Source organism: Sus scrofa, chromosome 2 (genome assembly GCF_054392235.1).
Source record: "Sus scrofa isolate SSC_HxYL_T2T_F1_AM1 chromosome 2, Sscrofa_HxYL_maternal_Yorkshire_Landrace_v2.0, whole genome shotgun sequence".
Classification (NCBI taxonomy): domain Eukaryota; kingdom Metazoa; phylum Chordata; class Mammalia; order Artiodactyla; family Suidae; genus Sus; species Sus scrofa.
The window spans coordinates 47,890,899-47,914,567 of NC_139384.1; the positions used below are offsets into that span (position 1 = coordinate 47,890,899).

General features: G+C 39.6%; 2 protein-coding genes across 20 annotated transcripts in view; one reads left to right on the forward strand and one right to left on the reverse strand.

The window, feature by feature from the left end:
• PDE3B (phosphodiesterase 3B) overlaps positions 1-4,271 on the reverse strand; it is a 324,331-nt gene extending 320,060 nt beyond the window's left edge. For all 17 annotated transcript variants that reach the window (XM_085011945.1, XM_085011953.1, XM_085011957.1 and 14 more), the window contains exon 1: positions 3,659-4,271. The gene's annotated coding sequence lies outside the window, so the exon portion shown is untranslated. The remainder of the gene's footprint in view (positions 1-3,658) is intronic.
• Positions 4,272-4,453: 182 nt separating this feature from the next.
• PSMA1 (proteasome 20S subunit alpha 1) lies at positions 4,454-19,581 on the forward strand. Of its 3 annotated transcripts, none has more exons than XM_085011968.1 (10): positions 4,454-4,969; positions 6,303-6,347; positions 6,907-7,008; positions 7,395-7,498; positions 11,404-11,492; positions 12,668-12,738; positions 12,846-12,975; positions 14,274-14,353; positions 17,822-17,932; positions 19,213-19,581. In XM_085011968.1, the coding sequence occupies exons 3-10, from the start codon at positions 6,934-6,936 to the stop codon at positions 19,267-19,269; spliced, it is 717 nt and encodes a 238-aa protein (XP_084868094.1). In that variant the 5' UTR covers positions 4,454-4,969; positions 6,303-6,347; positions 6,907-6,933; the 3' UTR covers positions 19,270-19,581. The 3 variants fall into 3 exon arrangements, with proteins under 3 accessions (XP_084868094.1, XP_003123013.1, XP_084868095.1); XM_003122965.5 differs by having other exon boundaries at positions 4,454-4,521; XM_085011969.1 differs by lacking the exon at positions 7,395-7,498 and having other exon boundaries at positions 4,454-4,521.
• The last annotated feature ends 4,088 nt before the right edge of the window (positions 19,582-23,669 follow it).

Sequence of the window (23,669 nt, forward strand, 5' to 3'; positions counted from 1 at the left end):
CTTGCTCAGTAGGTTAAGGATCCGGCGTTGCCATGAGCTGTGGTGTAGGTCGCAGACGCGGCTCAGATCCCAAGTTGCTGTGGCCGTGGTGTAGGCCGGCGGCTACAAGCTCTGATTAGACCCCTAGCCTGGGAACCTGCATATGCCGTGAGAAAAAGCCCTAGAAAAGGCAAAAAGACAATAAAATAAAATAATAGATTGTATTTGATTTTGAAAAGGCCCATCTACCAATGACCTTTAAATTAAATAAATAGTACTACATTTGGTGACCCAGTCTTCTTACAGAATATATTTATTGATCAATTTCTCACCTCTTTTAAGGACCAAGATGTATCCTAAGCCAAGTCCCCCAAACATGCATGGAGTAGCTGAAACTGATATAAACATTTTTATTTTATTGTCTTTTTATAGCTGCACCTGCAGCATATGGAAGTTCCTAGGCTACGCGTCGAATCAGAGCTGTAGTCACCAGCCTGCACCACAGCAACATCAATGCCAGATCTGAGCCATGTCTGTGACCTGCACCACAGCTCTCAGCAATGTCAGATCCTTCACCCACTGAGTGAGGCCAGGAATCGAGTCTGTCTCCTCATGATTACTAGTCAGGTTCGTTACCACTGAGCTACAACAGGAACTCCTAAACATTTTAACAACTGCTGAAGACATTCAGTTTTGACAAAAAGACCAACCAAATGCCCCTTCTGGTGGCTTACAAGTGGAACTTTGATAAGAGTCATTCTGAGGAGTCTCGTCAATTATCATGAATAAAGAATACATCACAGAGCCCCAGATATTTGCTATCTGATTAGGAGGTAATAATCAAAAGGATAGGCTTTAGAATGAAAGAGCCATAATTCATTCATGCATTGAATGTTTAGTGAGTGCCTAGTATAATGCCAGGCTTTGTTCCAGGCAAGAGGAATACTTTAGTAAATAAAAAAGTCAAGATTTCCTATTCTTGGGTGTTTTTATATACTCTGTTACATATTTACTATAGTCCTGCCCTCACCTCTCCCGTATTTACTTGAGCTAGTTTCTGTAAGTTCCTTTTCTTTGTATCAAACTCATTCTATAAAAGCAACCCAGTTATAAGAGGTTAACATCCCTAATGGCAAGAAGCTCCTACAAATCAATGAGAAAATAATTAACAAAATAATAAATTGAGAAAAGAAATGAAGTGGCAATTCACTAAATAACATAAACAACCAAGAAATACATGAAAAGATTTTTTTTACTATTAATCAAAAAATATAACTAAAAAAAGCAAGTGCTTTTTTTTTTTCTGCTAACAACCTGACAAAGGTAAAAAGTACATACACCAATGAGATCCTGCTGTGTAGCCCTGGGAACTATGTCTGGTCACTTATGATGGAGCATGATAATATGAGAAAAAAGAATGTCTACATGTATGTGTAACTGGGTCGCCACACTGTACAGTAGAAAATTGACAGAACACTGTAAAACAGCTATAATAATAAAAAAATAAAAATCATTATCCAAAAAAAAAGTTCATACACTATCGAGTGCTCATGAAGGTGTAGAGAAAGTGGACTCTCAGGAACTCTAGAAAACATATTGATATAATTTTCCTATTTTTGCCATTTGGCCATATTTATCATCATTGAAAATGTGGGTTTCCCTTTGTACTTGCAATTCTATTCCTATGAATTCATCATAAAGAGTAATAAAAAAAAAAGAGTAATCAGAGGAGTACACAAAATGTGTGCATGTATAAGAATATTCATTATAAATAAAAATCATTATAAAATAAAAAAGAATATTCATTGTGGTATTTTTATAATAGCAAAAACTTAGAAATAGTGTAATTGTCCATACATAATTAAGTAAATTATTGTATTTCCATACAATAGAATACTATGCAACTATTTAAAATATTACAGATTATTACTTAAGGACATGAAAAGATGGCTTCAACCTTTTGAGTCTAGTACAAAACAGTTTGATATGATTTTACTTGTTGAAACCATTATATGTTGATATCACTTATATGTGGAATAAACGTAGTAAATACGATACAAATGAACTTATCTATGAATCAGAAATAGACTCATAGATGTAAAGCACAGACTTGTGGTTGCCAAGGGGGTGTGGGAGGGATGAATTGGGAGTTTGGGATTAACAGATGCAAACTCTTACATGTAGAATGAATAAATAATAAGGTCCTACTGTATAGCAAGGGAAACTATACTCAATATCCTGGGAACTTCCATACTCCACAGGCACAGCCTTAAAAAACAATAAAAAAGAAAAAGGAAAAAAAAAAGCAATAAAAAAAAGAATTTGAAAAGGAATACTTATGCGTATAACTGAATCATTTTGCTGTAAAGCAGAAATTAACACAACATTGTAAATCAACTATACTTCAAAAAACATTTAAATTATATGTATTATACATATGTGCGAGGCATGTGAATATATAGATATGTGGAAAAGAACTGTCAAAATGTTTATATACTATATAATATATATATATATTTTTTTCTTTTTCAGCCACACCCACAGCATAAGTTCCCAGGCCAGGGACTGAATCCAAGCACTAGCTGCAACCTACATCACAGCTGCAGCAATGCTGGATCCTTAACCCACTGTGCCACAGTGGGAATTTCCCTACGTAATATTTTTAAATGATCATTTATTTAGTCATTCATCTAATATTCATTACTCATTCATTTAACTATATATTAAACTCTTAATACATGCTAGGCATCCTGCTGGGTGCTGGGAAAACAGAAGAGAACAATCAGTTAATTTAGTCCACTAAAATAACAGTAATTTTGAAAAATGACAACAATCAGTATTGGTGAATTTAAGAAGGGGAGCTCTCTCATATACTACTGTTGAGAATATGTTTTGGTAAAATATTTCCGGAAAGCAATTTAGCACTTTTGGTTTTGTTTGTTTTTTTTTGGCTGTGCCTGCATACAGAAGTTCATGGGCCAGGGACTGAACCTGTGCCACAGCAGTAACCAGAAAACTTTAGGTCCCTAACCTGCTGAGCCACCAGGGAACTCCTTTTTTTGTTTGTTTGTTTGGTTTTTGTAACACTTTTAATAAAATTCTTAGAAATAGCCATTTCACTAAATCCTTTGATTTTCAGGAATTTATTCTAAAGGAGTATAGATGTACACATAAAAAAATATATCAAGCAGCTCATAAATGAATTTCTTGGGAGAGGGATAATTTTGGTTTTTTTTAGGGCTGCACCTGTGGCATATGGAAGTTCCCAGGCTAGGGGTCCAGCCGGAGCTGCAGCTGCGGGACTATAGCGCAGCTCTCAATAACGCCAAATCCTTAACCCACTGAGAAGGCCAAGGATCTAACCCGCATCCTCACGAGGACAATGTGGATCCTTAACCCCCTGAGCCAGACAGGGAGCTCCAGGAGAGGGCTTAAATATTAAACTTAAATATTAAACAATGGGGGTTTCGGTAAATAAAATATCATATGTTCACAATGCAGAATATCGGGAATCTTGTTTAACCTAGAAAAATTTTAATATAAAAAAGTGTCCAAAATACATGTGACAAGGTTTTTAAAGTGCGATACCAACTTGCTCTAACTTGAACAAATCATTTAAGGGAGCTGAGTCTCTTCATTGACAAAGCTTAGATCCTTAAAGACCCCTTTCAACTCTTACCTGAGTCTAGGTACTCATCCTTTCTTCTTCGTAAAGAAAAGAACTCATCATTGGCAGTCAGTAAATTTTAGGTTGGCAGCTGTTTGTAGAGCTATCCTAAACTATTTTCTCTGAGAATTTACTAAAAGATGTTCGCAAAAAGGAAAATACCTATTTCGGAAGAAGATGTCCCTCAGTTGCCTATTCTTTCAGGCATCGTGCTTGGTTTTGACGGCAAAGACATTAATGCCCTCAAAAAGTTTAAAGTCTGATAATAATGATAGTGATCAGTGACAACAACGCCTGGAAAATAAGGAGTAAGGAAAAGGATTCCAAAGTAGAAAGAAAATCATGTCCAGAAACAAGATACTCCAGGAAGAGTACCGTTGACACGAAGAAATGGACCATTATTTGTGGTCTTTTTTTGCAGTCCTGTTCTTCTCGCTACCCAACACCACAAATCTCTGTGGACGCTGAATGAGAGGCTGAGCAGTACACCAGGAATCTCGGGTGCATCCGGCCGGGCCGGTGAGAAACTGACAGGAATCTACAGCTCACAGGTAACTTCTCTGAGGATCCAAGAAAGGCGACTTGATAGTGGCCACCCAGCGACTATTAGCTCCCGCGGGCGTTCCTGGCCCAAATTTTCCCGCCAATGTGAGTTTCTCAGATTTCCCAGGCCCCGCCCACTCCCGAGCGGGCGGAGAGCTTTGAGGGCGGGGAAGCGCCGGAAGCCTATCGCTATCTCTAGAATAGACTGCTCTACCCTGCGCCGACGCATAGTCCCGCAGACTTCTCTGCAGATCGCCGAGCGGTAGTTTCGGCAGCGCTCCTTGATCTGCAGGTTTACCGGAGGCCGTGACTAGGCTCTCGCCGGAACCATGGTGCGTTGGATTCCGAGCTCAAACAGGGTTGGGGCACAGGCCCGCTGGCTGGGGGTTGGCGAGTGATCTCTCTGTCACTCTTAGAGCGGGCCGGGGCTATGGGACATGGGAACCTCAGCCGATGGGGGGTTCTGGAGTGATTCAGCATCTCTGGCCTGGCCGGCACAGGGGAAGTCGGTAGTCGGTGCGGCCTTTCCCCTGGGTTTGTTTCGCTTTCCATCCGGCCTTGAACAATACCTCCTCGGTCTGCTAGCCGAGTTCGCCCCTCAGTTTCCTTCAGTCGAGTAGATTCCGAGCGGTCCAGAGGGGCCCCTAGTGCTCTGTGTGAGAGAAAGGAAAAATTGGGATTTGACTTTTGGAATCTCCCTGTATAGCCAATAGCAGAGTTGAGAGCTCAATTCTCTTTTAGAGCTCAATCAGAAAAGGCCTTTTTTCAGTCACTTATCCAGTTAAGTATTTTTATGAAAGAGTAAACTGAAGCTGATAGAAGTGATAGAATAAGGGTTACAATATAGGGCTCAGAGCTTCCAGTCCTATGTCTACCATTCCAGCAGTCAGCCTTCTCACCCTAATGATTGGGCTCCCAAGTACTGTGCTGGCAGACTCATTTTAAGCTGTCTTTAAAGCTGTAATGGGTCCGTCTCTGTGGCTATTTGTGTCCACTTCTGACTTTCTGGGGACATTCTTGTGTGTACTCATTCTATAACAATGTTTTAAATGCACTGTTTTAACTACAGTGAAGGTTCAAAGATAAATCAGACACGTCCCTAATCGTAATATAAGGTCGAAAAAAAAGGTGTAGATAAAGGAATGGTAGGAGTATGTGTTGGGATTTGGGGAGGAAAGATGGAGAAGGCTTCAAGAGGTAGACATTTGAGGTATTTAAGGAAAAGGAATGCTTTTTTTTTTTTTTTTTTTTTTTGTCTTTTTGCATTTTCTAGGGCGGAATCCGCGGCATGTGGAGGTTCCCAGGCCAGGGGTCTAATCTAATCGGAGCTGTAGCCCCGGTCTACGCTAGAGCCACAGCAACGCAGGATCCGAGCCTCGTCTGCGACCTACACCACAACTCACAGAGGCGCCAGATCCTTATCCCACTGAGCAAGGCCAGGAATGGAACCCGCAACCTCATGGTTCCTAGTTGGATTCGTTAACAACTGAGCCACGACAGGCACTCCAAGGAAAAGGAATGCTTTTGATCGTATTAGGTCTTGGTATCAGGGAAGAGAATAAGCCAAAGATAGAAAGGAGAGTGGACACATAGGAACTTTAGTAATTGACTGAACTCAAAGGCAGTGCAATGGACAGTGGTAGAATTGGAATTTGGGAAGATAGGTCCCATCTGGCTCTGCTCTCCCCTCCCTCACAAGCTCCTTGTAAATGTAAAATTGGCTTGCAACTAAGTACAGTAGAAATCTTCCAATGAGGTTGCAGTAACAACCTTTCATTAATGTTGGATGGAAATAGACTAGAAAATTATTATTATTATTATTTTCTTTTTTTTTGCTTTTTAGGGCTGCACCCAAGGCATATGGAAGTTCCATAGGGGTCCAGTCAGAGCAGCAGCTGGAATCTGACCTATGCCACAGCTCATGTCAATGCCAGATCCTTAATCCATTGAGCAAGGCCAGGAATCAAACCCTTGTCCTGATGGATACTCGTTGGGTTTGTTACCAATGAGCCACGATGGGAACTCCAGAAAACATTTTTGAGTGATAGAGCTTGTTAAGATTTGGGTTTTGTAATGTTCTTGTATTAACAGATTTTTTTTCATTTACTTTCAGTTTCGCAACCAGTATGACAATGATGTCACTGTTTGGAGCCCTCAGGTAAAATGTTTTATACTGTTTCTACAAAGTTGCTTTTGGTGGCTGCAACTTAAAAATGTTTTGGATAGTATGCTGTGAGAAAATATAATCATTTTAGACATTCCTGTAAGTTTCCTAGTTTTAAAGAACATCGTTTGAGGTTTAGCTATTCTTACCTGAAATTTGGGATCTCTGAGTTAATTTTTTTTCTGCATTTGATCATATGGGGATATTTATGTCATTTTTAAAAAATATAATTGTTTAAAAATATAGTTGTTTTACAACGTTGTACTAATTTCTGCAGTACAGCAAAGTGACCCAATCATCCATATATATATATACACATTCTTTTTCTTGTATTACTTCCATTGTGTTCTGTCCCAAGAGGTTGGATATAGTTTCCTGTGCTATATAGTAGGATGTCATTGCTTATCCATTCTAAATGTAACAGTTTGCATCTACTAACCCCACACTCCCAGTCCATCCTACTCCCTCCCCCGTCCCCTCTAAGTTAATTTTAAATCCATGAAAGGGTCTTGTACAATGACTCTAAGGTGTATTGGGTTTTTTTCCTTTTTAGGGCAGGATTCATCAAATTGAATATGCAATGGAAGCCGTCAAACAAGGTTCAGCAACAGTTGGTCTGAAATCAAAAACCCATGCAGTGCTGGTTGCATTGAAGGTAAGTAAAGCAATAAATATATCTTCCTCTTTTAAAAAAGAGCTACTGGGAGTTCCCATTGTGGCTCAGCGGTAACAAATCCAACTAGTATCTATGAGGATGTGGGTTCGATCCCTAGCCTCACTTAGTGGGTCAAGGATCCGGCATTGCTGTGAGCTGAGGTGTAGGTCACAGACACAACTAGGATCCTTTGATGCTGTGGCTGTGGTGTAGGCCAGCAGCTGCAGCTCCAATTCAGCCCCTAGCATGGAACTTCTATATGCTGCAGGTGTGGCCCTAAAAAGCAAAACAAAAAACAACAAAAAACCCAACTATCAAATGTAAGTCTCACTATGTAGATAATAAATTATAAACTTGTTTTTCTGTCTTAAATAATGTCTATTTAGAGGGCACAATCAGAACTTGCAGCTCATCAGAAAAAAATCCTCCATGTTGATAACCATATCGGTATCTCAATTGCGGGACTTACTGCCGATGCTAGACTGTTATGGTGAGTATGATCATGAAAAACAAAGGAAACATCTCTTGATTCATAATTGATTATATTCTAGAAAAGATCCAGATGTTTTACAGGTATTCTATTCTGCCAGAATGTTTAGAAGATTGTGTATACCTTAGTGAAGTTGGGCTCAGTTACTCAGTATCCCATTTCTTGATCCTCTGTGTAGTAACTAATAGAATTAGCCATACTAATATTAATGCCTTTGAGAAGTCATTCAATGATGTGATACTTGTTAACTCAGTGTATAGTGTTTGATATTATGTCTGAGAAGAGCTTGACACTTTTGTTGGGTTTGCGAGGATCAGATGAACCACCTTTGCTTTCTCTAATACACCAGTATTTATTTGATGTTTATTTTTTGCAAAGCTCAGTACTGGATGCTGCAGGGTGTAAAAAGTGAATGAGATATAGATCTCATCTTCTAGGAAATTAGAATCAGTTCTATGTCTAATACACAGAAGAAAGTGGAGAGTAACAGGTATACTTCTGTATGGGACCAGATAGAGATTATTTCTATTTGAGAGGCATTATGTAAATGAAGAACTGACATTTTGGAATCACACAGACTTTAGTTTCCACTTTTATTTATTTGTTTATTGTTTTTATTGACTTTTTAGGGCCGAATCCATGGCATATGGAGGTTCCCAGGCTAGGGGTTGAATCAAGCTGAAACCGCCAGCCTGCAACACAGCCATGGTAATGCCAGATTTGAGCTGCATCTGCGACCTACGCCACAGCTCATGGCAACACTGGATCCTTAACCCACTGAGCAAGGCCAGGGATTGAACTTGAGTCGCCATGGATGCTAGTCAAATTCATTTCTTCTGAGCCATGACGGGAACTCCTTTGTTTTTTATTTTATTTTTATTTTTTTGCTTTTTAGGGTGGCATTTGAGGTATATGGAAGTTTCCAGGCTAGGGGTCACATCAGAGCTGCAGCTGCTGGCCTACACCACAGCCACAGCCACAACAATGCCAGATCTGAGATCTGTCTGTGACCTACCCCACAACTCATGGCAATGCCAGATCCTTAACACACTGAGCAAGGCCAAGGATTGAACCAGCATCCTCATTGATGCTAGTCAGGTTCCTTACTGCTGAGCCACAATGGAAACTCCTAGTTCCCACTTTTAGCACTTAGTATCTGATATTGGTCTAATTATTTAAACTCCTAATTTTCTTAGTATTTTATTGATAAATAGCCTAACATGTGGAGCACTTGACAAAGGGTCCTTTTTTTTTTTTTTTTTTGGTTCTTAAAATCTTCCCTTATTGTAACTTTGTAAACATTTATTGGATTGAATGAGGCCTAAATGATAATCATTTCATACCTGTAAATAGCACCTGCACAGTTGACAGTCCCAGTATATCAGTCCCCTGCGGTGATCACAGAGCTACCGTGAGGGGGCATGGCCCATGATAGGACCCTAAGGCATGCGACTCAGTGTGTTGCCTGGGGATGTGGAGTAGATTGGTGGTTGGACTCAACGCTGCCAGAACCCAGACTCTTCCCTCACTGCTCTCAATGGCCTGTGAGATGTCTTTGCAGAGGAACTTGGAGCAAATCGGAATCCGAGGTTGAGGCTGTGGCATGAGTGAGTGGCTGCCGCGCTCTGCCCCTTGCCCCTCCATCACCCAGGGCTGGGAACACAGTAATTGTGTTCAGCCAGTATTGAAAACCATCAGGTGTGCTGCTGGTTTGCCACTTGTGGTTCTGGAGACTTTGTTTCCCTTTCTCCTCCACCTTAGAAATAGGGAATGTAAATAGAGGCCCCTGGGAGGAGGCCTGGATTACAGTTGTTCTAGAGTCCTGTTGCTATTGATTTTGGTCATTGACGCCTGGTTGTTTTGATGAGGCTTTCCCAAACTTCCCAAGGCTCACACTTGGTACCACCCAAGTGCTCTTGTTAGCATGTTCGATTTTGTTAATTGCTACTGCTTTGCGCTTAGTGGGCAGTCACATCTACTGGCCTGCACCACCAGCTTCCTGGGCAGGAGTGAAAAGACCCCCTGCTCCTCCTATTTGCCCTGGCTCTGTCATTACCTCACAGGGTCTCAGCCACTCTGAGCTCTGTGTCACTGCTAGAACCAGCCACTCTAGTCCTGGCAATAGCCAGAGCCAAGAGTTCTTTATTTTCCTCTTGGCCCACAGTGTCTTTCAGGTGTTGTGTGGGAGGTAGTAGGGGGAAAGTAATCACTTAAGTCTGTGATTTTAATTAGGAAAGAAAGAATATAAACACTAAGGGTAAATAATAATGCTAATGTTTAAAATTTTCAAGTTGTCTGGCAAGCTCCTTGTTCTCTTAGGTCAGCAACATAGTGATAGCATTACTGGTTTCTTTTAGCTGTTTTAAAATATGTCGCATTGTCAGACATTTTATTTAACCCAATCTCTCCAAAGTATTGTTGTGTCATATGTAATCAACATAAAAACTTTGTTAATGAAATAGTTTACATTGTTTTTTTATTAAGTCTTTGAAATTTCATGTTTATTTTATAGTTATATCTCAAGTCAGACTAGCCACTTTTTCAGTGCTCACTAGTCACATGTAATTAGTACCTGCCATATTATAGGGCAGTGCAGTTTTAGACAGTCTTGGGAAGTGAACTTAAAGTAGTGAACAAGTAGTTTGGTTTCTGCAGCCAGCATTTGATCATCAGATGTGACATCCATGTAAGCTAAACAAAGCAAGATGAAAGAAAAATGCATAGCTGTTTCTTTTTTCTTTTTTTTTTTTTTTTTTCTCTTTTAGGGCCACAGCTGTGGCATGTGGAAGGGCCCAGGCTAGGAGCTGATTCCGAGCTGCAGCTGCTGGCCTACACCAGAGCCACAACAACCCAGGATCCGAGCCACATCTGCCACCTATACCACAGCTTGTGGCAACGCCAGATCCTTAACCCACTGAGCGAGGCCAGGGATCAAACCCACATCCTCATGGATACTAGTCAGGTTCTTAACCCTCTGAGCCACAGTGGGAACTCTGCGTACCTATTTCTTATTTATCCTCTTGGCTTTAATTGTAAAACATGAATCTCCTTTTCCTCAGTGTTATACTTGCTTGAATCTTGTCAAGTTTAACAGCGAGACTCAACAGTCTGGTGTCTGATATCTCCTCTAAAGTATTCCTTTTGGATAGAAGTAATGTTGGCAGGCTAATGTTAAGAGATACCTTGGAATGGATTCTATTTCTTGTATTGGCTGTATTGGGGAATTTTTTGTCAGCTTTCAGGAAAAAAAGTATTGTTTTTGCTAGTTCAAGACAGTCTTTTGAATGAACAGTCTTGTTGACAGTGGCAAGGGTAAAAGAAGAGAGATTGTTCTTTTTCTCTTGCTTATCCTTCTCTATTCTATAAAGTGCTGTGAGACAAAGCTTATCTATAGCTAAGAAACATTTAATTATAAACGTGAGATTATGAAAACTTTAAGATTAGTCACTTTTCAAACAGAACATTTAAAATTTAGAAGGAGAGTTGGTATAAAAAAATGCGTCCTTGGAATTTCCGTTGTGGCACAGCAGAAACGAATCTGACTTGCATCCATGAGGATGAGTGTTTGATCCCTGGCCTCACACAGTGGGTTAAGGATTTGGCACTGCCGTGAGCTGTGATGTAGATTGCAGGCGCAGCTCTGATCCTTCATTGCTGTGGCTGTGGTGTAGGCCAGTGGCTATAGCTCCGATTTGACCCCTAGCCTGGGAACCTCCATATGCTGTGGGTGCAGCCCTGAAAAGACCAAAAAAAAAAAAGGATCCTTGTGGCCATGTCTTTATGGTTCCCTTATATAGATATAATTCATATAAATGTCTAGAAGAAGGCAAAGAAAAAATCAAATTCCTTTATTTAGATTAGAATAACTGATTTTAAATTACTAATTTTTCTTGTTTCTTTTTCAGTAATTTTATGCGTCAGGAGTGTTTGGATTCCAGATTTGTATTTGACAGACCTCTGCCTGTGTCTCGTCTTGTATCTCTAATTGGAAGCAGTATCCTTTTTGTTTATGCATTTATTTTAGCATTTATGAATGTGGACTTTGAAAAAACATTTATGCTTAATCTTTATGTTACTTATTAGGAATATGACAATGCATAACGTAAGTAAGATTGTGAAAAATTTAAGGTAGTCGCTTTTCAATAACAATGTTTAAAATTTTTAGAAGGAGGGTTGTAGAAAGTTTTACTTTGGAACAGTGGGTTCTAAATAAGGTGCTGGGTTTTATCAGCCCTTATAAGTAAGCAATTGATATTTTCCAGATATGGATAAGCCCAATTTCAGAAGAACTAAGCATCATTTTTACAGATTTAAGGTTTTTTATTGATGGTTCCTGATGTTCCTCAAAAATCCTTGCCCATTGTTTGGAGTTCCTATCGTGGCGCAGTGGTTAACGAATCCGACTAGGAACCATGAGGTTGCGGGTTCGGTCCCTGCCCTTGCTCAGTGGGTTAACGATCCGGCGTTGCCGTGAGCTGTGGTGTAGGTTGCAGACGCGGCTCGGATCCCACGTTGCTGTGGCTCTGGTGTAGGCCGGTGGCTGCAGCTCCGATTTGAGCCCTAGCCTGGGAACCTCCATGTGCCGTGGGAGCGGCCCAAGAAATAGCTAAAAAGACAAAAACAAACAAACAAAAAAATCCTTGCCCATTGTATCCAAAATGAAAGATTCTCTTCACAAGAGAAGGTCATTTTGCTAGCACTCACAGTGGATTTGGTACATAGTCAAACGTATTTCTAGTACTAGATCATAGAAATATTTCTCTGGGAGTTCCCATCGTGGCTCAGTGGTTAACGAACCTGACTAATATCTCTGAGGACATGGGTTTGATCCCTGGCCTTGCTCAGCGGGTTAAGGATCCGGCATTGCCGTGAGCTATGGTACAGACACGGCTCGGATCCCGAATTGCTATGGCTGTGGTGTAGGCCAGCAGCTGTAGCTTGGATTGGACCCCTAGCCTGGGAACCTCCTTATGCCTCAGGTGTGGCCCTCAAAAGACAAAAGAAAAAAAAAAAAGAAAAACAAAAGAAGGAAATGTTTTTCTGTTTTATTCTTTCTGTAGTGGATTATGCAGCAATTAAGCAATCAAATCTCTTTGTTAATAATGTATAATTTGAAAATAAAGATAGTACTTTATTCCTTGTTAGAATGGACTCTTTAACTAGTTTAAGAAACCCAGATACCAACGCAACGATATGGCCGGAGACCGTATGGTGTTGGGCTACTTATTGCTGGTTATGATGTAAGTTCGTAATGTTATATTTTAATAATTTTTTAAAACTGACCAGAAATTTTCCAATTTTTAGCTCAAAGTCAGATTTACGTAGTCTGTTTTTCTTCTATTTATAGGATATGGGCCCTCACATTTTCCAGACTTGTCCATCTGCTAACTATTTCGACTGCAGAGCCATGTCCATTGGAGCTCGTTCTCAATCAGCTCGTACTTACTTGGAGAGACATATGTCGGAGTTTATGGAATGTAAGTGATTTTTTTTTTTTGCCCCCTCCAGTTTTTATATGGTGAATAAACACAGCATTCTAAATGAAGAAAACTATCAGCTTTACAGAAAGAATTTTTTTAAAAAGTTAAGCCCATGAAGTGTTTATTATTTCTTTCATGCATACCAGTTTTTACTTTCTCTGACTACCACAGTAGTTTTAGTCACCACAAGGACTTTTTCACAGTACAAATAGCATGTCCTTAACTGTGAAGATTCTTGATTCAATTGGTCTGAAGTGAGTGTGGCAAGTGTGGCTCAGCCAGAGTTGAGACCCACTGTATTAGCTACCAGCTGTAAGTTCTGTTTATAGCTTTTAGTTTTCTGTGATTCTTGTTTTTAGCCATACAGACATTTCTGCGTTAAGTAGTTTATAAACAAGAAGTCAGTGTTGTGGCAAAGAAAGGTAAAAGCTATAAGGTGTGATAGGGTAGGTTTTCAGGTGCTTTGCTTATGCAAGGGTCTTAGATTTTAAAACATGCCTTTTATGCATCTGTTGAAGTAATCATATTTTTTTTCCCCCTTCATTCTGTTGTAGTTTATTGCACTAATTGACTTTTGAATGTTTTGTTTGTTTGTTGACCACTGCAATGGCTTGATGTGGGATCTCAGTTCCCAGAGCAGGGACTGAACTCAGGCCATAGCAATGAAAGCACCAAATCCTAACCACTAGACCACCAGGGAACTCCCTGACTTTTGAATGTTAAACCAGCTTTGCATTTCTGAGATAAATCCCTCTTGGTCATGGTATATAATATGTTATAAAGATATATAAAATATTTATATAAACATAAATATTGCTGAATTCAGTTTGCTGATAATTTTGTTGAGGTTTTCTGTGGATATTTTCATAAGGAATATTGATCCTATAGTTTTGTTTTCTTGTCATGTCTTTGTGTACTTTTGGTATCACTGTAATAATGGCCACATAAAAGGATTTGCAGACTCCTTTTACAAAGAGAAAATACTGTGACTAACATTCCACAGAATACATTCTACAAAACCTTGAGTTGTATCATTTGGGAATTGGAATTTTGATTTAACTTAGCATAAGAAAAGGTTACACTTAGTAACAGAAATTATGTATCCTCTCATTAAATAAAATGATAGCAGTGTGGTTATTATTAGAAGATTATATAGCCAGATACTAAATTCTTGGCTTTTTTTATTGTATTTGGTATGTGACTGAAACCATGATTTTAGACTATATATCTAATAAATAAAAGAATCCTACCATGAAAATGGAATTAAGAAATAATTGTTAATTTATTACATTTAGGCAATTTGAATGAACTGGTTAAGCATGGTTTGCGAGCCTTACGAGAGACCCTGCCTGCAGAACAGGACCTAACTACAAAGGTAAATATCACATTTTCCAATTGTAGATACCACCATTGCATAAGTGTAAGTAATATAGGTGTGTATATTTATACTCCTTTAATTTGGGAGATGGTTGCCTTGGCTCATTCTTTAAGTTATTCACTAAGTGACTGATTTTGAAATGATTTCTATTTTTTATTTTTTTGGTCTTTTTGCTATTTCTTTGGGCCGCTCCCACGGCATATGGAGGTTCCCAGGCTAGGGGTCAAATCGGAGCTGTAGCCCCCGGCCTACGCCAGAGCCACAGCAATGCAGGATCCGAGCCGTGTCTGCAACCTACACCACAGCTCACGGCAACACCGGATCGTTAACCCACTGAGCAAGGCCAGGGATCGAACCCGCAACCTCATGGTTCCTAGTCGGATTCGTTAACCACTGCGCCACAACGGGAACTCCTGAAATGATTTTTAAACATTTCTTTTTTGGATGTTCCTGTCGTGGCTCAATGGAAATGCATCTGACTAGGATCCATGAAGATGCAGGTTGGATCCTTGGCCTCACTTAGTGGGTTAAAGATCTGGCATTTCCATGAGCTATGGCGTAGGTTGCAGATGCGGCTTAGATTTGGCATTGCTGTGGCTGTGACGTAGGCTGGCAGCTATAGCTCTGATTTGACTTCTAGCCTGGGAACCTCCATGTGCCTCAGGTACAGCCCTAAAAAGACAAAAAACAAAAAATAAAAAATAAAAATTCTTTTTTGGTATAGAGCAATAAAACCAGTAAGTCTGACATAGAATGGCCTTCATTTCTTCAAGCTATAGGAATTTTCTTCATATTATTAATTCAGTTAACAAATACATATATTAAGCACCCATCATGTGCAGGCAGTAGGCAGTGGGAATATATAGTAAATATAATAAACCCTCTGTGGATACTAAAATCTGCAGATGCCCAAGTCCCTTATACATAGTGATGTAGTATTTGCATGTAATATACCTATCCTCCTGTATACTTGAAATCATCTCTAAATTACTTATAATACCTAATATAATATATGTAAATATTTGTAAATGCAGTGTAAGTGCTATATATATAGTTGCCAGTGTACAACAAATTCAAGTTCTGCGTTTTGGAACTTTCTGGAATTTTTTTTCCAAGTATTTTTGATCCAAATATTTTTTCCAAGTGTTTTTGAATCTAAGGGTGCAGAACCTATAGATAAAGGGGCCAATTGTCCTTCAAGGAGAAGAGAATGAAAAGTTACTAATAGACCATGGAAGATGTGGATTGAGAATTAACCATTAAATTAGCATGGGACTTGACTAGACAATCTTAAGGGAATAATGGAGTTAAAGCCTGATAGGAATGGAGTCAGGAGAAGACAAGAGGAGAAAAATTGGAGCTAGCTCTTTGGAGATTTTCTTACCAGTCCAGAGAGATGGTGTGGTCGCTGGAAGAGAGTGTAGTGAAAAAAGAGGGTTTTGTCATTTGGGGTTTTTAAGATAGGGGAAACTACTGCACATTTGATATTTAAGATATTTAAGAATAATCCAGTATAAAGAGAGAAAATGGAACTATTCATTCCTAATAACAGGGAGAAAGAGAATCTAGGGACATAGATATAGGAAAGAGAGGATATTGTTGGGAGCTTATGAACATTCTCTTCTATTTCATTCTATTTTCTCAGTAAAATAGGAGCAAGGTTTTGAGCTTCAGGGAGAATGGAGAATGTTAGAGTTGGTCCGGAAAGGGGAGATTGAGTGATCTAAAGACCCATGTAGTATAATATAACGCAGGAACCACTAACAGCCTTCTAGAGGTTAATAATCAACAACATGAGATTAGTCAGCATGTTATGAAATCTATTTTGCTATAATGACTGGATAATTAATATTTAATATGAATGTGAAACTTCATGGCCTCTATAATCTTTGTAAACATCTTTTCCTATAATAAAAATAATATTCTTTTTTAAAAATTAGGAAAGTACCTAAAATTGTTTTTAAAATTTGGAGAGTTCCTGCTGTGGTACAATGGGATCAGTGGTATCGCTGGAGCCCTGGGACACAGGTTGATCCCTGGCCTGGCACAGTAGGTTAAGGATCCTGCATTGCCACAGCTGTGGCCTAAGTTTCAACTGTGGCCCTGATCTAATCCCTGGCCCAGAAACTCCATATGCTGCAGGGCAGCCAAAAAATGAAAAAATAAAATTTAGGTATGTAGTTTACTGTTGACATTTACAACTTGGAAAAATTTGCTGAGGTATCTTGGATCCCTAATTTCTTTTCTTTTCTTTTTTTTTTTGAATGACAGAGAATGCCCTGTATTATCCTTAATGCCTTAAGTTGTTGCTAAAATTTTAATATTACAGGAGCTGTTTTGCACCAGTTAGCGTTCAATGATCATTTTAAGAATTATTCTTGGAGTTCCCGTCATGGCCAAGTGATGAACGAATCCGACTAGGAACCATGAGGTTGCGGGTTCGATCCCTGGCCTTGCTCAGTAGGTTAAGGATCTGGCGTTGCCGTGAGCTGTGGTGTAGGTTGCAGACGAGGCTCAGATCCTGCGTTGCTGTGGCTGTGCTGTAGGCTGGCGGCTCTAGTTCCGATTAGACCCCTAGCCTGGCAACCCCCACATGCTGCAGAAGCGGCCCTAGAAATGCCAAAAAAAAAAAAAAAAGTTGCCTGGTGGCTCAGCAGGGTAAGGATCTGGCATTGTCACTGCTGTGGCATGGATTTGATCCCTAGCCTGAGGACTGCCACATGCTGTGGACATGGCCGGAAAACAAGGAATTGCTCTCTAATTTTTCCATGTGTAACATAGTTCCAAGCTCCTGCCAAATTCAACACTTGAGAACCCCAAGCTTATTTCCTTAAGAACCGTCATGTCTTAACTTACACAAGGAACAAATTTGATTATTTCTTAGAAGTTAGGCTTGCTTTCTAGCTACGTGGTTTGTTCTCTCTCACTGGTTTGCAACACATTCCCATTATGGGCCAAGTTGCAGATTTCTAGGTGATGTAGACCTTCGGGGTTGTTGATGATTGTCAAAAGTGAGTATTAAAATCTGCAAATTACAGGAGTTCCGTCGTGGCTCAGTGGTTAGCGAATCTGACTAGGAACCATAAGGTTCCTGGCCTTGCTCAGTGGGTTAAGGATCCAGCATTGCCGTGAGCTGTGGTGTAGGTCACAGATGTGGCTCGGATCTGGCGTTGCTGTGGCTCTGGCGTAGGCCAGTGGTACAGCTCCGATTCGACCCCTAGCCTGGGAACCTCCATATGCTGTGGGAGCAGCCCTAGAAAAGGCAAAAAGACAAAAAAATAAATAAATAAAATCTGCAAATTACAAAAGTTTACTAGGGTTCTTCCTTTTGACCCTAAGTATCTTTTAAGTCTCATTCAAGAATTTACTATTTTATTGTTCTTTTTTCCACCGAACATTTTATTGTAAGCATTTTTCCAACCTAAATTCTCGTAATTTTTAATCTTTACCCTTTTTTCCCCTCAGAATGTTTCCATTGGAATTGTCGGTAAAGACTTAGAGTTTACGATTTATGACGATGATGATGTGTCTCCATTCCTGGAAGGTCTTGAAGAAAGACCACAGAGAAAGGCACAGGTACATAACTAATTATAACCAGAGGCTTTAGTTCTACCCCAAAATGCTGTTTTCCTGCCACAACTGTGTAAATTCTACCATTTTTGTCTTTAATTGTTGAGATAGACTTGTCGTTCATAAAGCAATAGGAAAACTAAGAATTGAGTAAAGTAGAATACTGAGGGGTCAGTGATCTCCGTAAACACAAAAAGGATAGATGATTTGGTTATCTGTCACAGTTTCTCAATTCTGTGGGTTGACAGGCACAGCTAGATGGTTCTTTTGCTCATCTCACTTGGGTTCTCTCCAATGTTCCAGTCAGTTGAGGAGGTGGGGCTGGAACATCCAAGATGGCTTTACTCATTTGTCCTCTTTGATCACACTTGCTAGGTATCTTAGAGGGACAGCTAGAAGGCTGGGACCTCTGCTAGGATGGCTGGGCCTCTGTCCATGTAGTCTCAGGGCTCTCCTTCACCAGAGTGTCCCTGGCAGGGTGCAGCCCAGAGGCTACAGAAGTTCAAAAGTTCAGAAGTGAAAGTTGCCAGGTGTTCTTATGTTTGAGGCCCAGGACTGGCACAGCATCACGGCGCATTCTATTAGTTAAAGCAATAGGGCCAGCCAAGATGCTACAGGAAAAAATTCATTGGGGACCAGCTTCACAAATACAGAGAAAAGGATCAAGAAGTATTGGTGAATCTCAGGTTAAATATGGGTCTTTTTTTGTTGCATGTTTAGAATACACATTTGCTATATACATGTTTGATAGCTGTGTAATTGAAAAGAAAGTGTGCTGTACAGAAATTTCTTCTACAGCATGCATTTTTTTTTAACTTGAAAAGGATACTGTTGGTATATTTGGAGGAGCGAGATATGCATTATTTAACTGCTCTTGGGAAGAACCATCACCTTTGGGAAGAATGCAGTGGAGTGCCACACAGCTGCCTTGTTTGATCATATTTTTGCCATGTTTGTTAGTGCTAAAGAGGAAAAGAATGTCTCAAATGGTGCCAGTTGTACTTTAAGGCTTGTAGTGATAGTAAAAGAAAAGCCTTTATTCTTGTGTACAACAAAGTATGATGAAATGCTGGAGTTCAGTGATGCCTCATTTTTCAGAACTGTAAAATTATATATACTTTTTACAAAACTTTGTTTAGAAATTTTAACAGGACAGTGAACTAAAACTGAGTATCCAAAATATATCCTACGCTTTTTTCTCATAAATTTTTTGGCGATATATTATTTGTGATTATATATTGGTCAGATGTTCTTTTTACATATTTGCTTTTTTCTTCTCTCTTAAGCCTGCTCAACCTGCTGATGAACCTGCAGAAAAGGCTGATGAACCAATGGAACATTAAATGATAGACCAGTCTGTATGTGTATTACCAAACATGTAAGAATGCAAAAACACGATACTGATGACAATAATCTATACTTTGAACCAAAAGATACAGAATGGGGTAATAGTGTGTTTTAGGAATCAGTTCAGATGTGAGTTTTTTTCCAAGCAACTTCACCAAGGCCATATAATGGGTTGCATTTTTCTTTAGAGGGTCTGTATAATCATTTTCTAGAAAGTATAGTTATCTGTACTAATGTTTTTATATGAAGAACATACTGTCTTTGTGGTTTTGAAGACAACTGTGAAATAAAATTGTTTCACCTGCTAATGTATTGGGTTTTTGTTTTTTAAGTAGCTTCAGTAAAATAGTAGTCTGAAATTACAACTGTGTCATGTATGGTCAACCAGGTTTGCCAAATTAAATTGCCTTTATTTTTAGTGACGGGAAAAATAATACCTCTTATCTATAACAGTCTTATACTAATTCCCCAATGTATGGACTGGCTGCATGAAAATCCATGGAGATTTGGTCCAGAATACAGATTCAGGGTTCATCCCTGGAATTCTGATTAAAGTCTAAGAAACCACCACTTTCTAACAATTACAGTAGGAAGATTATTAACACATGAATGATATTTTTTCCAACCGGTAGGTGGCAGTAGTGATATCTCTGGCCTCAGCATAGGGAATGTTTGCACAAATAGCAAAAGAAAAATTTTAATTCCAAACCATCATTTCCTCTTATCCTACTCAGCCCCATTCCAGCATAATCTTTAGGCTTCCTTCTATTATTTCTATGAGATTTGTAGGTAGATGTTGCAGTACAATTTTGTCTTAAATCATGCAAAATGAAATGAGAAATCTGATTTTGAAAACAAAAGTAGGGAGTTCCCATTGTGGATCAGTGGTAATGAACCTGACTAGTATCCATGAGGACACAGGTTCAATCCCTAGCCTCTCAGTAGGTTAAGGATTCAGTGTTGCCATGAGCTGTGGTATAGGTCACAGATATAGCTTGGATCTGGCATTGCTGTGGCTGTGGTGCAGACTGGCAGCTGGAGCTCACTTTCAACCCCTGGCCTGGGAACTTCCATATACTGCAGGTGTGGCTCTAAAAATTAAAAAATAGATAAATAAAATTTTTTTAAAATTAGGAGCTCCCTGGTAGCCTAGCAGGTTAAGGATCCAGTGTTAATCACAGCTATGGTACAGGTTCCATCCCTGGCTGAGAAACTTCTGCATGCCACAGGCATGGCTGAAAAAAAATTTTTTAAATTAAAATAAAAAACTCAAGTGTTCCCGTTGTGGCTCAGTGGTCAACGAATCCGACTTGAGGAACCATGAGAAGTTCAATCCCTGGCCTCACTCAGTGGGTTAAGGATCCAGCGTTGCCTGAGCTGTGGTGTGGGTCGCAGACGAGGCTCGGATCCAGCGTTGCTGTGGCTCTGGCATGGGCCAGCAGCTACAGCTCTGATTGGACCCCTAGCCTGGGAGGAACCTCCATGTGCCACGGGCGCAGTCCTAGAAAAGACCAAAAAACCCCTCAAAAACTAATAATCAAGGATTTTGCTGCTAAGAAGCCTAGAGGAGTTACTTTATTTTCTGAGATTTGTATCTTTCTAAAGCAAAACAGTTCATTTATACGTAAGGAACTTGGGTTTTAGACCTAATTCTACTAATTAGTGGCTATTGGCTCTGAGCAAGTAATTTAGCCCTGTTTTAAGGAAAGCCTTTGGAGAATTAGTGTGAGGTTAAATGGGAGAATTTATGTGAAACATAATAGATTTAAATCTCTCTTGTGACTTCCTAAAGGGAGAATGGTAAGAGAAACTCTGGCAACCTTGTTTGAAGGAATAACCTCTGACTAAATACACGATTGTGGAAATGTTGGTCTACATTCTGGAAGTGGCCTCAAGAGTCTGCCGTTTGAACTTGGAATGACGCCACAAGTGCCATTTGACCTACAGTGGAGTTACATCAGGCACATGTTTACTCACAAACACAACAGTGAAAGAGAAGTCCCCCAATTTGCCTGCAGGCTCATGGGTGTGTAGTCTGGGGGAGGGAGTATGAGTGGGAAATTTCATAATTTACTCTTTCCTGGGGCAGATCTCTCTGCCTGTGTGCCTTTTATTGTGTGAGCCTCTGCCTTTGTTGATTTATCGTTTAAATGTGGGTTTTGTGTGTGTGTGTGTATCTCTGTTTTGTACCTGTTTCTTAAATGTAAACCAATTACTTGGTGGGTACTCAGCTGAGAGCAATTTTAGTATTTTTTTCAATATGTATTGAGAGCAATTTTAGTATTTTTTCAATTTTATTTTTGCACAGACTTTAGAACTTAAATCCACCCCACCCCAGCAAGATTCAGTTCTACTATTCGTACAGAGTCCATTGTGTTGCCTTTTCATGTTTTATGTAGTGTATTATCAGTTATTACATTTAATCTGTGTTAAATAAACAGTAGAATTCCTAACAATGTCCTCTCATAAAACCTATCACTTGGTAAAAAGATAACATTTAATTCACTTGGAATTTATTAGGCATCCATAGGTATATCTTTGAAGTACTGGTATTGTTAAAAATGAGAGGCAATAGAGTAGGTGACAGGATTCAGTTCTCATTCCAGTTTTTTTTCAGTTTTTACCCAATTGGGGGGGCACGTCCCTTTTCTCTAGGCTTTGATTTCCTAGACATCAAGATTTTTGATCCTTGATATGCATTAAGTCCTTGCTCTCAATTTATAATTTAAAAAGCATTCAAAATGATACAATTACATGTTAGAGTAAAAATAAGTCCCAAACAAAGTGCATCTTACAACAAGTGAGGAAGAATTAGGCTCTGTAAGATCCTGATAACTGTTCAACAAGCTCTGTATTTAAGAATGTACACACTGCCAGTGATGATTTTCAGCACAAACCCAAACTCCTGAGCTTTCTTATGGCTACGACTAGTTTTTTATGCTTTTTGGGGTCTCATTTCATGCTGATAGGTTGTCAGGTTTTTTTTTTCTTTTCTTTTTTTTTTTTTTTTTTTTTTTTTTTTTTGGCTTTTTACCTTTTCTAGGGCCGCTCCTGCAGCACATGGAGATTCCCAGGCCTCAGGTCTAATTGGAGCTGTAGCTGCTGCCCTACACCAGAGCCACAGCAACTCGGGATCCGAGCTTCATCTGCAACCTACACCACAGCTCACAGCAATGCCAGATCATAAACCCACTGAGCAAGGGCAGGGACCGAACCCGCAACCTCATGGTTCCTAGTCGGATTCGTTAACCACTGCGCCACAACGGGAACTCCCACTTTGCCACTTCTTGATGTGGGTGTTCCCATTGTGGTGCAGCAGAGATGGATCTGACTAGGAATCATGAGGTTGCAGGTTTGAACCCTGGCCTCACTCAGTGCGTTAAGGATCCAGTGTTGCCATGAGCTGTGGTGTAGGTGGCAGATGCAGCTCGGATCCTGCATTGCTGTGGCTGTAGCTCCTATTGGACCCCCAGCCTGGGAACCTCTATATGCCATAGGTGCAGCCCTAAAAAGCGAAAAAAAAAACAAAAAATTTTTAAAATTAAAATAAATAAAAATGAAGAAAGGGAGTTCTCTTCATGGCTCAGCGGTTAACATACCCGACTAGCATCCATGAGGACCCAGGTTCGATCCCTGGCCTTGCTCAGTGGGTTAAGGACCTGGCATTTTGGTGAGCTGTGGTGTAGATCGCAGATGTGGTTTGGATTTGGCATTGCTGTAGCTGTGGTGTGGGCCAGCAGCTACAGCTCTGATTCGACCCCCTAGCCTGGGAACTTCCATATGCCTTTGGTGTGGCCCTAAAAAGAGAAAACAAAAAAGGAAGAAAGAAATGGAACAGCCTATTGTACACACATTTAGATCTCTGAGTGAAGCAAAAGCAAATCTCAAAAAGTTACATTGTATAATTCATTTCTATTACATCCTTGAAATGACAGAATTATGGAAAACAGCTTGATAGTTGCCAGGAACTAAACAGAGAAGCCACTATGACTATGAAAGTATAGCAGGAGGGGGAGCAGTGTGATGGAATTGTTTTGTACCTTGACCAGTGGTGATCACACAAATCTAAACATGGTAAAGTTGCCTGGAGCTAAATACATAATGAGTACGTGTAAAACTGGTGAAATCTTGAGGACCAGTGAATTATGTCAATGTCAATTTCCTGGATTTGATATTGTACTATAATTCTGCAAGATTTTATCATTGGAAGAAACTAGGTGACGAGTGTGTGGGATCTCCATATTTGTGACTTTACAATTATCCAAGACAAAAATAGCTTTTTTAAAAAATAGAATTATAGTTGATTTACAAAGTTGTATTAGTACAGCAAAGTGATTCAGTTATATATATTTATATTTTTCAAATTCTTTTACATTATAGTTTATTACAGGATATT